This window comes from Mustelus asterias, unplaced genomic scaffold (genome assembly GCF_964213995.1).
Source record: "Mustelus asterias unplaced genomic scaffold, sMusAst1.hap1.1 HAP1_SCAFFOLD_551, whole genome shotgun sequence".
In the NCBI taxonomy this organism is placed as follows: domain Eukaryota; kingdom Metazoa; phylum Chordata; class Chondrichthyes; order Carcharhiniformes; family Triakidae; genus Mustelus; species Mustelus asterias.
The window spans coordinates 125954-143157 of NW_027590501.1; the positions used below are offsets into that span (position 1 = coordinate 125954).

General features: G+C 46.0%; 3 protein-coding genes across 3 annotated transcripts in view; 2 read left to right on the forward strand and 1 right to left on the reverse strand.

Moving 5' to 3' along the window:
- The window catches only part of LOC144486996 (dehydrogenase/reductase SDR family member 1-like), a 146408-nt gene that overhangs the window by 39883 nt on the left and 89321 nt on the right, over nt 1-17204 (forward strand). The window lies entirely within an intron of this gene.
- On the forward strand, nt 6027-9419 carry LOC144487001 (uncharacterized). The gene is made up of 2 exons (XM_078205043.1): nt 6027-6072; nt 7378-9419. Exon 2 carries the CDS (start codon nt 7750-7752, stop codon nt 8590-8592), a length of 843 nt encoding a protein of 280 aa, XP_078061169.1. The 5' UTR covers nt 6027-6072; nt 7378-7749; the 3' UTR covers nt 8593-9419.
- Nucleotides 12759-16910, reverse strand: LOC144487003 (uncharacterized). The gene is made up of 2 exons (XM_078205049.1): nt 16562-16910; nt 12759-14235 (listed from the first exon to the last, which is right to left on the reverse strand). Exon 2 carries the CDS (start codon nt 13874-13876, stop codon nt 13370-13372), a length of 507 nt encoding a protein of 168 aa, XP_078061175.1. The 5' UTR covers nt 13877-14235; nt 16562-16910; the 3' UTR covers nt 12759-13369.

Below are 17204 nucleotides of genomic sequence, written 5' to 3' on the forward strand. Positions count from 1 at the left end.
TACAAAAGTCATCAGTGTCAGTACAGGATAGAAATTCAGAACAGACAATTTCTATGGAACATTCTTTCCTCTCTCATTCCCCAAAAGCTGTAAATCTCCATCCCACACACTCTCTCCCCATTCTCAGCAGGTCTGGTAGCATCTGGATGGAGAGAAAAGAACTGATGTTTCAGAGCTTTGACAAAGGGTCATCTAGACAAGAAACATCAGCTCTTTTCTCTCCTTACAGATGCTGCCAGACCTGCTGAGATTTTCCAGCATTTTCTCTCTTGGTTTCAAACTCCTGCATCCGCAGTAATTTGCTTTTATAAGGCTGCAGATACCTCCTCCCAAGTAACATGCGTGTGCCCAAGACATCACCACTTGTTTCCCTTATTTCTTTAGCACCCATGGTGCTCTCCGCAGTAAACACAGAGGAGAAGTATTCATTAAAAATCTCACCCATCTCCTGTGGCTCCACACACAGATGGCCATACTGATTTTTAAGGGGACCTATTCTCTCTCTAGCCACCCTTTTACTCTTAATATAGCAAAAGAACCTCTTGGAATTTTCTTTAATCTTACCTGCCAGATCTATATCATATAGTCAGAGTGATTCACTTGTCCCCGATTGCCTAAACCCAATGTATGCTTCCTTCTTTTACCTGACCAGAGCCTCAATGTCCCTGGTCTGCCAGAGATCCCTAAATTTACCATTCTTTCCCTGCATCTTAACAGGAATATACTGCCCCTGGATTCTTGATATCACACTTTTAAAACCTTCCATTTGCCAGTCATTCCTTTCCCTTCAAACAAACTCACCTAATCGACATCTGCTAGATCCTGCCTAATGCCCACAAAAGTGGCCCTGCTCCAGTTTAGGGCCTTGACCTGTGGACCTGTCCTATCTGTTTTCAGAACTATTTTGAAACTATTGGTGCTCCCAATAGTGCTCCCTGACTGACACTTCAGTCACTTGCTCCACCTCATTTCTTAACTGTCTAATAGAAAGTGAGTCCAGGAATTGATAATGAAAAATAAGGAGCTGGGAGATGAATTGAACAAGTATTTTGCCTCGGTGTTCACAATAGAGGATACAGTTAAAACTCAGAAACAGCTGGAAATCAGAAAACAGAAGTGTGGGATGAACTCTGAAAAAGCACAATGACCAGGGAAGTGGTCCTCAGCAAACTGTTGGAGCTGTGGGCTGATGAGTCCTCGGGTCCTGCTGGGCTTCATTCTCAGGTCTTAACAGAGTGAGATAGTTGATGTGTTGTTCAATTTTCTAAAATTCCCCATCGGCAATTGGATAAAGGGAAACCGGTGGATGCGCTGTACTTAGATTTCCAGAAGACATTTGATGAGGTGCCATATCAAAGGTTATTGCAGCAAATAAAAATTCATGCTGTGGGGATGACCATTTGGCGTGGATAGAAGATTGGCTAACAGCAAACAGTGGGCAGAAATGGATCATTTTCTGGTTTAAGAGAGAGAGAGACCTGGGCCAACCTTTCCAGAGTCTGCAGCCTCCCTGGATTCACTTCCTTTATCTTCAGTTGCTGCAAGTCCCCAATTTCCCCCAGAATGAGAAAAGAAATGGAAAGGTGGAGAAAAGGAAGTGTTTTACTCACAGATGTCGATGTGTTCAATTTTCTAAAGTTCCCCATCGGGAATTGGATAAAGGGAAACCTTCCGTCGCCATTACCCGCACTGCGCATGCTTCAGGTCCCGCCCCTCATTCACTCTGATTGGTTGGAGGACCAGCCACTCCGCACGGTCCTCCAGCCTCGCCCCCTCTTCCTATTGGTCCGGAGCTGCCGTCAATCAGTGCCCGGGCATTGTGATGTGGTAAGAAGTTTAACAACACCAGGTTAAAGTCCAACAGGTTTATTTGGTAGCAAAAGCCACACAAGCTTTCGAGGCTCTGAGCCCCTTCTTCAGGTGAGTGGGAATTCTGTTCACAAACAGAACATAAGTTCTGTTTGTGAACAGAATTCCCACTCACCTGAAGAAGGGGCTCAGAGCCTCGAAAGCTTGTGTGGCTTTTGCTACCAAATAAACCTGTTGGACTTTAACCTGGTGTTGTTAAACTTCTTACTGTGTTTACCCCAGTCCAACGCCGGCATCTCCACATCATTGTGATGTGGAGCATGCGCAGTGTCATTGCTGGCCTTGGCGCTTGTTTGTCCCGGAGAAGCGGAGTCAGCGTTAGGCGGTGGCTGGGAGGATTTGGAAACACTTTGTGGATCCGCAAACCCTTCAGAATCATTGTCAGCTCCCTGGTTTGAAGCTGCGGGGCTTCTCCCTCCCTCCCTCCCGGGAACAGGCCCAGGTTAACGGCCCCATCCTGGCTCAGCCACTGGAGGATGGTTCACATCAGAGGATGGGGGAGGGGGACAATAAATAAGAGGTTACACTTTGGCCTCAAATCAATGAGGACTCTGATCTCTGGGAAGGAAGGAAACCCTGGGAGGTGGGCGGGGAGGATTCACAAACACCCGCTGGAGGCCCCAACACCCCCAGTAAAAAGCTGCAGCTCCCGGGTTTGCAGCTTTTTCCCGGGAGGGAGTTGGGGAAGTTTTGTGGAGACAATTCCCGGCTGGTTCAGTTAGTGGTTCCTGGAGCTCAGAAACCCTGAGTTAGAATCCTGAACCCCACACTGGGTGGTTGTTTTATGAAATACTTTTTATTTATTAATCATTAAAATATTAATTTGTTTTGAAAAATAATTTTAAAGCATTTGTGAAAATGCCCATTGAAATAGCAATTCTCCCAAAGTATTTCATAGAATCCCTACAGTGCTGAAGGAGGTTATTCGGCCCATTGAGACTGCACCAACAACAATCCCACCTAAGCCCTATTCCCATTACCCCACATATGTAACCTGCTAATCCCTCGAACCTATTCATCCCAGGACACTAAGGGGCAATTTAGCATGGCCAATGCACCTAACTGGCATATCTTTGGACGATGGGAGGAAACCAGAGCATCTGGAGAAAACCCACGCAGACATGGGGAGAACGGGCAGACTCCACACAGACAGTGACCCAAGTTGGGAATCGAACCCAGGTCCCTGGAGCTGTGAGGCAGCAGTGCTAACCACTGTGCTGCCTACATTGCTGATGAGAATTTTAATTTACTGACTTAGGAATTAATTCTTGGGAATAGTCATTCTGAAAATGACCATTAAAATGTGTTTAATTTACCCCACTTTGCTCGATTTCAGTTTGCATTTCAAAATTGAATTGAGAATGTCTGGGAGCAAATGGTAAAATGAGGTTTGAGACACCAGCTGCAATTATTTTCTGTGACTGATGATACCTTTGTGCCTGTGCAGGAGGTAATTCCCCTGCTGTTGTGGCACAAATAAAATGGAGCTTTTCCAAGGAACAGGCCCATGTTAATGGTCATCGTGGTGTTTCATTGGTGAGCAGAGCACGTGTGCCCATTGTGGTAACAACAGAGTCAGTGGGGCTGCACGTCCCCTGACTTGGAAGGAAAATAATTGACTCCTTGATTGTACTCTCAATCTGCACATGGCCTGCAGGACTGAATCCAGCTGGAGGGAGAGGGAGCTGAGCTCAGAGTGGAGTTGGGGCAATGAGTTTGATTTCAGCTCAGGGACAAGAGAGAGTGTGTGGGATGGGGATAAATGAGACAGAGAAATGTTTCATGGAAACTGAAATTGTCTGTTCTGAAGCAGTTTTTAAAAACTCTTTGTGCAGGGAACTAGAAGAGGAGGATTCACAGACAGGAAACTCAAACTAAACTTCACATCAAAGTCTGACAGAGCCATTGGATTCATCATGACCTAAATATGATTGCTTTTGACAGTGGAGGGATAAATCGTTCCCTGTTTTGTCAGTGGGAGAAAATTTCAAAATTCAATGTGACAGAAAAAGAACTGAGACACACACATACACCCAAGTGAGAGTGCTCCAGTGAACTGACTGTGGATAGAGCTTTAACCAGTTACATAGCCTGAAAAACATCACACCATGGTCTGTATGTGGATGAGGCTTCAACTAATCATCCAACCTAGAGAGACAGAAGGACACCAGCACCATGGACAAACCGTGGAAATGTGAGGATTGTGGTAAAGGATTCAATTATCCATCCCGGTTGGAAACCCATCGACACGGTCACATTGGGGCTGGGAAAATGGAGAAACCATGGAAATGTGATGATTGTGATAAAGGATTCAATTATCTGTACTTGCTGGAAAACCATAGACACAGTCACACTGGAGAGAGGCCATCTGTTCTGTGTTTGGGAAAGGATTCACTATCTCATCCCACCTGCTGTTACACCAGCAAATTCACACTGAGGAGAGGCCGTTCAGCTGCTCTGCCTGTGGAAAGGGGTTCTCATGTTCATCCAACCTCAGTGCACATCAGCGAGTTCACACTGGGGAGAGATTGTTCACCTGCTCCTTGTGTGGGAAGGATTTTGCTGGGCCATCCAGTCTTTGGACACAACACCGAATTCACACAGGATATATATAATATATATAAATGATTTGGAGGAAAATGTAACTGGATTGATAGGTAAGTTTGCGGACGACACAAAGGTTGGTGGATTAGCGGATAGCGATGAGGACCATCAGAGGATACAGCAGGATATAGACCAGTTGGAGACTTGGGTGGAGAGATGGCAGATGGAGTTTAATCCGGACAAATGTGAGGTAATGCAGTTTGGAAGGTCTAATACAGATAGGAAATATACAGTAAATGGCAGAACCTTTAACAATATTGATAGGCAAAGGGACCTGGGTGTACAGGTACACAGATTACTGAAAGTGGCAATGAGGGTGGAGAAGGTCGTCGAGAAGGTATACGGCATGCTTACCTTCATCGGCTGGGGCATTGAGTTTAAAGATTGGCAAGTCATGTTGCATAGAACCTTAGTTAGGCCGCACGTGGAATATAGTGTTCAATTCTGGTCGCCACACTACCAGAAGGATGTGGAGGCTTTGGAGAGAGTCCAGAAAAGGATGTTGCCTGGTATGGAGGGCATTAGCTATGAGGAGAGGTTGGGAAACTTGGTTTGTTCTCACTTGAGCGATGGAGGTTGAGGGGAGACCTGATAGAAGTCTACAAGATTATGAGAGGCATGGAAAGAGTGGATAGTCGGAAGCTTTTTCCCAGGGTGGAAGAGTCAATTACTGGGGGGAATAGGTTTAAGGTGCGAGGGGTAAAGTTTAAAAGAGATGTACGAGGCAGATGTTTTACACAGAGAGTGGTGGGTGCCTGGTATTCATTGCCGGGGGAGGTAGTGGAAGCAGATACGGTCTTGACTTTTAAGCGGCGTCTTGACAAGTACATGAATGAGATGGGAATAGAGGGATATGGTCCCTGGAAGGGTCGTGGGTTTTAGTTAAGTCGGGCAGTATGGTTGGTGCAGGCTCGATGGGCCGAAGGGCCTGTTCCTGTGCTGCAATTTTCTTTGTTCTTAGTACACAGGCCAATTTATCTTTCTGGGGTCAGTGTGTCTGAGAGGTATGCAACTGGAAAACAATTTCCATTCACCTCCTGCATTGCTGCAGTATATATAGATATTGTTCTCACTCTGCCAGCAGGGCTGTGGGATTAATTGGACAGATCTTAAAGACAGCCCGACTGGGCAGGATGAGCCAAGTGGTTTCCATCTGTGATGTATCATTCCATAAAACACAATATTGAGCATCAGGAGAAAGAAAGTGAAAGAAACCAGTCTCTGTGGGATTTCCCCAACCAGTATGAGCACCTTCAGGAGAGCAGAGAGAGAGGAAACCAGTGGGAAAAGTTTTTAAAATTCAGGGTATTCCCATAGGAGAGCACTGGTTTAAATCAATTTTAGAAATAGAGAATGGCAGCGCACAAATTCCGAGGAATGCATTTTTAAAAATTAATTGATCTTAATTGCACAAGATAATTTTCTATTATTGTCTTTGATTGACAATGACGTCTTTAATTCCCAGGTGCCCCTGCGGGTGTGAAAGTGTCCTCTTCATTCCACAGGAGCCTATTGCGCAGGCGCGGTGCGAGATCTGGAGCGTGCGCAGTGTCACTTTGCCCAGAGCCCTATGAATGCGGGAGATGCTTTTTTCAGCAGGTGAGTCGGTGGGGCTGCGGGAGAAATGGAGCCGGGAGTCGTGGGGTAGGGAGGGAGCTATGGCTTCACAAACACCCGCTGTAGGCCGCACGGCCCGAATAAGACCCTGCAGGTCCCGGGTTTACAGCTCCCAGGCTTTTATCCCGGGAGCAGGCCCCGGTTATCGGCCGCCATCTTGTTTCAGCGGGGAAGGAGAGCGCATGCGCTGCTGTCGGTGGCGGATCACAATGGGCGTGGTTTCAGGGGCTGGTTCAGAACCTCTGTCTTCAGAGGGACAATAGAATCATAGAAACCCTACAGCACAGAAAGAGGCCATTCGGCCCATCGAGTCTGCACCGACCACAATCCCACCCAGGCCCTACCCCCATATCCCGACATATTTTACCCGCTAATCCCTCTAATCTACGCATCACAGGGGCAATTTTTTTAGCACAGCCAATCGACCTAACCTGCACATCTTTGGACTGTGGGAGGAAACCGGAGCACCCGGAGGAAACCCTCGCAGAGAGGGGTGGGTCAGGATGGCGACCTCCTCGTGAACCTGGGCCTGGCAAAGCGCGCCATTTATAGGTCCAGGCAGCGGGCGATCGAGGGGGCCGTCCATCCTGACTGTCTGCCCCTCTACTGTGGCTACATTCGCGGCCAGGTGTCCCTGGAGAGGGAACATGCGATGTCCATGGGCGCGGTTGACGCCTTCCGCCCCCGTTGGGCACTGCAGGGGTTGGGATGTGTTATCGATCCTAATAATCACATTATGATTTGATGTTTTTAAGTTTCCTTTGTATTTTGATTTTTGTTTGGGCTGCTCCCCCTCCTTTTGGGGAGCTGCCCCTTTTACTTTGTCCTGATTTAACTTGAGTTTGTTTATTTGGTTTGACCTTAAAAAAAGGCCAACATCTGTGAGTAAAACACTTTTTCTTTTCTCCCCCTTTCCATTTCGTTTCTCATTCTGGGGGAAATTGGGGACTTGCAGCAACTGAAGGGAAAGGAAGTGAATCCAGTTGGTATGTTCCACACATTGTTAGTCCAGTCAGATAGACATATATCTGTCTGGCAGCCTGCATGGAGATTTCCAGCTCTCTGTGTCCAGGACAGGAAGCAGTGAGCATGGATCTATCAATCAGCCTCAATCAGAGGGTGAATATTAGATACAGCAGAGTGAGAATGGAGGGAGAGTGTGTGGGATGGACATTTGCAGCTCTTGGGGAATGAGAGAGGAAAGAATGTTCCATAGAAACTAGAATCGTCTGTTCTCAATTTCTATCCTGTACTGACAGTGATAACCTTTGTAAACTCCTTTTACAGGATATCAGAAGTTGAGGATTTTACAGACAGAAATCTCAAACCAAACATCACGTCAACATCTGACAGAGTCACTCAATTCATCGGGACCTGAATATCTTCGGTCTTTAAATCCAGAAGGAGAAATGTTTCTCTGTTCTATCGGCTTCAGCAGTCTTTAAACATCAGTGTGACTGGAACAGGACTGACACACACACACACACACACACACACACACAATCAACTGAGATTTTCCCATGCAGTGACTGTGGAAAGAGCCTCCCAGTTACACAGCCTGAAAAAATATTGCACCATCACAGCAGGGCACTATAATCTTGTTCTGTGTGAGACTTCAACTGATGGTCAAACCTGGAGCAACACAAGGACACCTGCAACATGGAGAAACCGTGGAAATGTGGGGACTGTGGGAAGGGTTGCAAAACCCCCTCTGAGCTGCAAATTCATCGACGTATTCACACTGGAGAGAAGCCATACACCTGTTCTGTGTGTGGGAAGGGATTCACTCGGTTATATCATCTGCAGCGACATCGGTTGGTTCACACTGGAGAAAGAGCATTCATGTGCTTTGAGTGTGGGAACGGATTCGCTCATTTACCCGATCTGCAGAGACACCAGCGCGTTCACACTGGAGAGAGACCATTCATCTGCTTGGTGTGTGGGAAAGGATTTATGCAGTTATCCAATCTGTCAAAACACAAAGTCACTCACAGCAATGAGAAACCCTTTAAATGCTCTGACTGTGGAAATGGTTTCAAAAGCTCTCGGGAACTGACGATCCACCAGCGGATTCACACTGGGGAGAGACCGTTCAGCTGCTCTCACTGCACAAAGACATTTAGAACATCATCCCACCTGCGGGAGCACCAGCGAATTCACACCAGGGAGAGACCGTTCACCTGCTCTGTGTGTGGGAAGGGATTCACTCATTCATCCAGCCTGCTGAGTCACAATCTCACTCACACCCAGGAGAGACCCTTTAAATGCTCTGACTGTGGCAGTGGTTTCAAAAGTTCTCGGGATCTGGTTATCCACCAGCGCATTCACACTGAGGAGAGACCGTTCAGTTGCTCTCACTGCACAAAGAAATTTAGAACATCGTCCAGCCTGCGGGAGCACCAGCGAGTTCACACTGGGGAGAGACCGTTCACCTGCTGTTTGTGTGGGAAGGGATTCACTCAGTCATCCAGCCTGCGGAGACACCAGCGAGTTCACAAATGATGACAGGGGTTGGATGCTGCTATTAATCACATCCAGGACTGAACCATGTTCATTCTGACAGTTGGTGAAGTGGGAGGGTCGGAGGGTTTCTTTCTGCTGGACTGGCCGGTCTCACGACTTTGCTTTTTTGAGCCTGGGAGAGCACATTTCCACTGAAATGATCCACAAAAGCTGATGAAGGACATTTATTTATCCTGGATAATAAATAATATTTTTCCTACCACCACAGGTAGATCTGAAATAAATACAGAAAGGACTGGAAAAATGCATTAGGTCTGGCAACATTTATGGAGAGAGAAACAGTGTTAATATTTCACACTACTGGATTGGGAATCAATCTAGTAAACCTCCTCTGAACTGCTTCCATGGTATTTATGAAATGGGACAGCACGGCAGCACAGTGGTTAGCACTGCTGCATCATAACACCAGGGACCCAGGTTCAATTCCAGCCCGGGTCACTGTCTGTGTGGAGTTTGCACATTCTCTGCGTGGGTTTCACCCGGGTGTTCCGGTTTCCTCCCACAGTCCAAAGATGTGTGGGTTAGGTTGATTGGCTATGCTAAATTGACCTTTAGTGTCAGGCGGACTGGCTGGAGTAAATGCATGTGGTTATGGGAATAGGGCCTGGATGGGATGGTGTTTGGTACAGACTCGATGGACAGAACGGCCTCTGTCTGTACTGTAGGGATTCTCCAATCCTTTGTTTAATAGGAGACAAAAACTGCAGCCACTATTCAAGATGCAGTTTCAGCAACGCCCTGTATAACTGAAGCAGAACATCTTTACTTCAATGTTCAATTTCTCTCAGAATAAAGGATTGCATTCCATATGTAAGAATTTTGATTTGTTTGAACTAAGATTTATGGGGTTCACTTGTTTACAACAACCTCCCTAATCATAACTCACCCAGGTTCCAGTGACTTAACCATATGGCAAGAAAGAACACTTTAAATGGTGAATTCAGAAAGTTTATTCACCATTAAAAATGTAACAAGTCAGAAAGATAAAAAAGCAAAGTATCGATCAACAGTAAAGGAGAAAGCTTAACTTTAACTTCTCTCCATCCCTCTCAGACCAGGACATGAAGTGGTGGCTCTGAGAACATGGATAACTTGTAAAATCAACAGCTCCCAACACCTCTCTGTAGGACACAGTGGTTCGCACTGCTGCCTCACAGCGCCAGAGACCCGGGTTTGAGTTCCGCCTTGGGTCACTGTCTGTACAGAGTCTGCAAATTCCCCCCCTGTCTGTGTGGGTTTTCTCCCACAGACCGAAGGACTTGCTGGTTAGGTACATTGAGCATGCTAACTTCTCCCTGAGTTTACCCGAACAGGCGCCAGAGTGGCGACTGGGGGATTTTCAGAGTAACTTCATTGCAGTGTGAATGTGTGACACTAATAAATAAACTTAAAAAAAACCTTGAATTTTTGAAAACTTTTGCCAAATTGGTTTCTTGAATCCCCTTTTTTATACTTTCAGAATGTAGAAAGCCCAGCTCAGCCAATTGTTGGGAATTAGCCAATTGGTCGATAACTTGTCAATAATGAAACTGGTTTGGTTTTTAGCTAGTTGCACATTGTCTGAATTTTAAGACAATTCTTTCTCTCAAACGATATCTCTTAGCTTGGGGTAGCCTGAGTGTCGACCAATAATTGGTTAACATCAGTCATTCAATGTTGAGACATCTTGAACAGGAGCCGATTCATTCCCTCCAGTCAAGGTTAACAAAGTATTAAAGTTTATTTATTACTGTCACAAGTAGGCTGACATTAACACTGCAATGAAGTTACTGTGAAAATCCCTTAGTTGCCACACTCTGGCGTCTGATCGGATGCACTGATTGAGAATTCAACATGGCCAATCCACCTAACCCACACGTCTTTTGGACTGTGGGAACAAACTGGAGCACCCGGAGGAAACCCACGCAGACACGGAGAGAGCGTGCAGACTCCGCATAGTCACCCAAGCCAGGAATCGAACCCAGGTCCCTGGCACTGTGAGGCAGCAGTGCTAACCACTGTGGCACCGTGCCACGCTAACAAGTCTTGTCTGTTTTTTTCTATTCTGTTGTCCTCAGAAGGGAACGTCTTATAATCCCCACAACATTTTTACCATTCTTAATGTTTATAATTCTGAAAGTTATAAACTTTTGTGTTCAAATTTACATTTCCAGCCTTTCTAACATCTGTATTAATGAATCATTTATTCTTTAATTGTCTCTCAATTCAGGCTGTCCATTTAACTAATCTCCTGCTTTACAATTGTGGGAACTTCAGTCCACAGATAAGGGAGTCAAATGCATTGTTAAAAGCAGAATGTTCTTTATATAAATAAATAACAACGTTTAAAAATCATTGGCAAACAAAAGGAAACAGGAGCATTGGAACCAGCCTGGACTTGCAGACTGAAACCCCGCCCAAAGCCCGCATGTGCTCAGAAGGGAGAAAGGTTGAGAAGAACACTCTGTAACACTTCTCCTCCCCTTAAATTTCAATCCCCCATCAGGACAGAAATACAACAAAGTAATGTCTTTAACAATACGGAAGTCTGTCAGGAGCTTTGTGGTTGCATTGCAACCTGTACAATACCACTGGTAAATCTTGTAATGGTGTTTCTGGAATGGGAGGTGAAGAGGTAGTTTGAGAATCTGTACATGAACATTCCTCTTCCACTCCCACAGCAGAGTCAACTGGCAAAGCTGGAACCATTTCCTGGTGAACATCCACAGCAGCATGACCCTCTGCCATGTTCTCAGTAATGGTTGCTGATTCTGAAACTGTTCCTGACTCGGGGTCACACCGCAAGTGAATATGGTCTTGGTGGCTATGCTTAAAATTTCCACATTTAACTGGTTCCCATGAATCCTCAATTATAAAGCAAAATAGACATAAGTTTCTGGGCGATTTAAAAACAAATGAACTGTCTGCTGAAAGGGTTAACTTTTCTACAGAACCTAAAGGGGTGGGGAGTGAGCAGAAAAAACATGGCACACAATTACGTCACTTTACATAATTTTTAAAATCTTCTCGAACAACAAAACAAACTTAATTTTAAACTTCATCGATTATTCTTTTTGTTTTCTTCCTCAACCGAATAATTTTAATTTGATCAGTTTTTGTTTGGGATGGGTCACTTCTGTTCTTTATAAACTGATTCACTCGTTTTGTTAGTTCTACATGAGAATCAGAACCCAGCCTTTATCATCCTTATCCTTTTTCTCCCTTTGCCACCACTCCCTCTGTTTTGCGGGAGGGTCGTGGGGATTCCAATCAGAACTAATCATTTTATCATAACAGTAAAATACTGCGGATTCTGGAATCTGAAACAAAAATAGAAAATGCTGGAAAGTCTCAGCAGATCCGACAGCTTCTGTGGAGAGAGAATAGAGCCAATGTTTCCAGTCTGGGTGACCCTTCATAAGAGCTCTTCTGAAGTGTCATCCAGACTCAAAACATTGGCTCTATTCTCTTATCATTGTATCGATAAGTTTCTTACTGTTAGTTTCCAAATGGCAGGTAAGAGACCCATCAGGTCCCCACTCGAGCTCTGATTTTTCACTGGCCATGCTTGGATAGGATTATAAACATTAGAATCTACTCTCTGAGGTCCGCTTTTCAATCCAGTGCTACTTGGAGTATACCGTCACTTCACCGACTATCAGGTCATAAATGTATGATAAAATAATTCAAATAATGCCTGGGAACGCTTTGAACCAACTACCTATCATCGTTCGTTGATTGGTCAGACCCCCTTTTTACAGATTCAAGTATCTCAGCCGCTGAACACCAGCCGATCCTGGAATAAGTTTAATTCTAATTCATTCTGAGTAAATATTCTCACCAGGTCCTCTGTCGGGGCCCTGCTAAGCAGCTTTAATGGTCCGTGATTGCAGAAACTGAACAGTCACACGAATGTGGTCAAGATAGTCCAGTCCCAGAATGCCTCACATTCAATCTGCAGTCCTTCAATTATAACAGAATATGTGGCTGTCTGTAGCTGCCTCGGCCACGATCAGCGCCAACACTGCCTTCCTGAACTGTTACAATGCCTGAGGTGTAAGTACACCCACAGTGCTGTTAGGGAGGGATTTCCAGCTACACATTCCAGACTTTCACTAACTGTAGGTGGATACCAGATTGATATATTCCATTCATCCACAGCCAAGGTGAGTTATTTCTTTATTGTCCAGGAAAGTATATTCACAATATCTTTAAAACAGAAATTAAACATTCCCATTTAATTTCAGGTATTAACATATTCTGTGAGTTTGTTCTTTATTGTCGATGTCAGGCTGGGGTTGTTTCCCTTGGAGCAAAGGAGGTTGAGGGGAGATTTGATGGAGGTGGACAAGATTCTGACAGGTTTAGATAAGGTGGACAAAGAAAAGCTGTTCCCATTAGCTGAAGGGACAAGGATGAGGGGGACACAGATTTATGGTTTTGGGTCAGAGAGGAAGGGGGGATGTGAGGAAGAATATTCTGATGCAGCGAATGGTAATGACCTGGAACTCGCTGCCTACGAGGGTGGAGGAAGTGGAGACAATAAACAATTACAAAGGAAATTGGATGAACATTTGGGGGGTTTCAAACAGAAATGCTGACTAAATATCTCTTAACCTCCGAGCACCAGCCACTGGAGGCAAAGTCGTGAGACCTGCCAGTCCAGCAGAAAGAAACCCTCTGACCCTCCCCATTGACCAACTGTGAGAATGAACAAAATGCAGTCCTGGATGTAATTGAGAGCAGAAACAATAACAGCAGAATCCAACCCCTGGAATCACTCGTGAGTTTGTTGGTGTCTCAGCAGGTGGGATGAGACTCTGAATCCCTCCCCACACTGAGAGCAGGTGAACGGCCTCTCCCCAGTGTGAACTCGCTGGTGTTTCTGCAGCCTGGAAGAGTTTGTGAATCCCTTCCCACGCTGAGAGCAGGTGAACGGCCTCTCTCCATTGTGAACTCGCTGGTGTTTCTGCAGGGTGGTTGAACGAGTGAATCTCTTCCCACACTGAGAGCAGGTGAACCGCCTCTCCCCAGTGTGAACTCGCTGGTGTCTCTGCTGGTTGGATAACTGACTGAATCTCTTCCCACACACAGAGTAGGTGAAGGGCCTCTCCCCAGTGTGAATTAGTTGGTGTGTCCGCAGTTCGGATGACTGAGTGAATCCCTTTCCACACACACAGCAGCTGAAGGGCCTCTCCCCAGTGTGACTGCGTCGATGAATTTCCAGCCGAGATGGGCACATGTATCCCTTCCCATAGTCCCCACATTTCCACGGTTTCTCCATGGTGCGGGTGTCCTTGTGACTCTGTAGTTTAAACAATCAGTTAAATCTCACACAGAACACGGGTACAATCTCTCCCCGCTGTGAATGCTGCGATGTATTTTCAAGCTGTGTAACTGGTTAAAGCTCTTTCCACTGTGCACTGGAGCACTCTGACTCAGGTGTGTGTGTGTGTGTCTTGCGGATTTTCCAGTCACACAGATGCTTAAAATCTTCAGAAGCAGACAGAACAGAGAAACATTTCCCCTTCTAGATTCAAAGGTCAGTGATATTCAGGTCCCGATGAATTGAGCGATCCTGTCAGATGTTGATGTGACATTTGGTTTGAGATTTCTGTCTGTAAGTTCTCACCTTCTGATATTCTGTAAAAGGAATTTACAAAAGTCATCAGTGTCAGTACAGGATAGAAATTCAGAACAGACAATTCTAGTTTCTATGAAACATTCTTTTCTCTCTCATTCCCCAAAAGCTGTAAATCTCCATCCCACACACTCTCCCTCCATTCTCACTCTGCTGTATCTAATATTCACCCTCCCAATTCTCCTGAAGGTGCTGATTGAGGCAGATTGACAGATCCATGCTCACTGCTTCCTGTCCTGGACACAGAGAGCTGGAAATCGCCATGCAGGCTGCCAGACAGATATATGTCTATCTGACTGGACTAACAATGTGTGGAATGTACCGACTGGACTCACTTCCTTTCCCTTCAGTGGCTAAGGATGGACAAGTCACCAGGACCCAATGAACTGCACGCTAGCTTTTTAATGGAGGTTGCTGAAGGGATAGTGGAGAATTCTGTTGAAATTTTTCGTAACTTGCTAGATTCCGGGAAAGTATCGGAAGATTGGCAATCAGCCAATGTGACTACCTTGGTCAAAAAAGGAGAAAGGCAGAAGGCAGGGAACTATAGGCCAGTTAATTTAACATCTATTATTGGCAAGACGCTGGAGTCAATAATCAAAGAGCAAATAGCCAATCATTTAGGAAAGCTGAATATAATCAAACCTCGTCAACATGGTTCTATGAAAGATAAATCATGTTTGACAAATTTGCTTGAATTGTTTGAGGTTGTAAGAAGGAGGGTAGATCGAGAGAAATCTGTGCTTGTAGTTTATTTAAAAAGGGCGCCACAGCAGCACAGTGGTTAGCACTGCTGCTTCACAGTGCCAGGGACCCGGGTTCAATCCCGGCCTTGGGTGACAGTCTGTGTGGTGTATGCGCATTCTCTCCATGTCTGTGTGGATTTCTGAGTTCTCCAGGTTCTTCCCACAGTCCAAAGATGTGCGGGTTAGATTGAATGACCATGCTAAATTGCCCCTTTGTGTCCCAATAGATGTGGATTAGTGGGGTAAAAATGTAGGGCTACAGGAATCGGGCCTGGGAAAGATGAGTCGAGCGTTGGGGAAGATGCAATAAAGTCACCCCTGTCTTCAAAACCTGGCAAATGGAGTTTAAAGTGGGGAAGTGTGAGGTCATGTATTTCAGTAGGAGGAATCAACAGGAAGATTATCTAAATGGGGAGAGGCTGCCGGTGAGTGAAGTACAGAGGGACCTTGGTGTTCTTGTGCATGAATCGGGCGGCACGGTAGCACAGACGGGCGACACGGTAGCACAGTGGTTAGCACTGCTGCTTCACAGCTCCAGGGTCCCGGGTTCGATTCCCGGCTCGGGTCACTGTCTGTGTGGAGTTTGCACATTCTCCTCGTGTCTGCGTGGGTTTCCTCCGGGTGCTCCGGTTTCCTCCCACAGTCCAAAGATGTGTGGGTTAGGTTGATTGGCCAGGTTAAAAATTGCCTCACAGTCCTGGGATGCGTAGGTTAGAGGGATTAGCAGGTAAATATGTGGGGGTAGGGCCTGGGTGGGATTGTGGTCGGTGCAGACTCGATGGGCCAAATGGCCTCCTTCTGCACTGTAGGGTTTCTATGATTTCTAGGTCACATTCAGTCTGTTTCTCTCTATGAATCACAAAAAGCGAGCAGGCAGGTCCCACACGAGTTAAGAAGGAAAATGGCATTTTGGCTTTTATTGCAAAGGGGTTGGAGTTTAAAAACAGGGAGGTTTTGTTGCAACTGTACAGTGTGTTGGTGATGCCTCACCTGGAATAGTGCATACAGTTTTGATCCCCTTATCTAAACAAGGATATAGTAATATTGGACATAGTCCAAAGGAAATTCACCAGGCTAATTCCTGGGATAGGAGGGTTGTCCTATCACGAGGGAGTAAATTGTCAAGGTCTGTGTTCCTTGAAGGTTTGAAGACAAAGGAGTTATTGAAACATTTCAGATCCTGAGGGGGCTTGACAGGGTAGATGGTGAGATATTTTCAAACAAAATAAAGGGTCAGTCATTTAAAACTGAGGTGTGCAGGAATTTCTTCTCACAGAGGATGATGAAGCTCTGGAATTCTCTGCCCCAAAGGGTGGTGGAGGCTGGATCGTTAGAAGTATTTAAAGTGGAGGTGGATACATATTTGATAGATCGGGGAATAGAGGGCTATGGGGAAATGGCACAGTAAAGGAGTTGAAACCAGCATCAGTCAGCTATGGTCGGATTGAATGGCGGGACAGGCTTCAAGGGCCTGGTGGCCGCTCCTGCTTCTATTTCTCGTGATCAGTTGCTGCAAGTCAACAATTTCTCCCAGAATGAGAAACAAAATGGAAAGGGGGAGAAAAGAAACTGTTTTACTCACAGATGTTGAAGACAGAAGGAAGTTTGAGCCTGTCTGAAGCTCAATCTTCATTCAGAGAGAAGCAGCAGCAGCTTTGCTGGGCAGGAGTGAGCAGCTGAACAAGCTCATTGTGCAACTTCCGCATTCAGACAATGGGGGAGCTCTGATTGGCTGGAGGACCCGAGTACTGCCGGTCCTCCAGAGTTCCCATTGGTCAATCCCACGCAGACAGACAATGAGGGGCGGAGCCCCACGTGGGGGTGGGCGGGACTTTGTCCTCCAGCCACGCTGAGCTGTTGTCCAATGGGAAAGGCTGGAAGACCCGGACAGACAATGGTCAGTGCGCCGGCTGTGTCCCGGGCCCCGCCCCACACCCGCACATGCGCATTCCCCCAAAACCCGCACATGCGCATTTCTGATTCACTTCCGCTCACCAGCTCTGGCCAATAGGAAGACTTGGAGGACCGGAAAGACCGTGGTCCTCCAGCCAATCAGAGCGCAGGCTTTGTGTGAATGAAGATTGAGCTTCAGACAGACTCAAACTTCCTTCAGTCTCAACCTAAAAGAGGCCAACATCTGTGAGTAAAACACTTTCTTTTCTCATTCTGGGGGTAATTGGAGAATTGCAACAACTGAAGGGAAAGGAAGTGAATCCAGGGAGGGT

What these genes read in the sequence shown, in the direction of transcription:
- LOC144487001 (XM_078205043.1), top strand. Translation starts at nt 7,750, where the DNA reads ATGGAGAAACCGTGGAAATGTGGGGACTGTGGGAAGGGTTGCAAAACC.
- LOC144487003 (XM_078205049.1), bottom strand. Translation starts at nt 13,876, where the DNA reads ATGGAGAAACCGTGGAAATGTGGGGACTATGGGAAGGGATACATGTGC.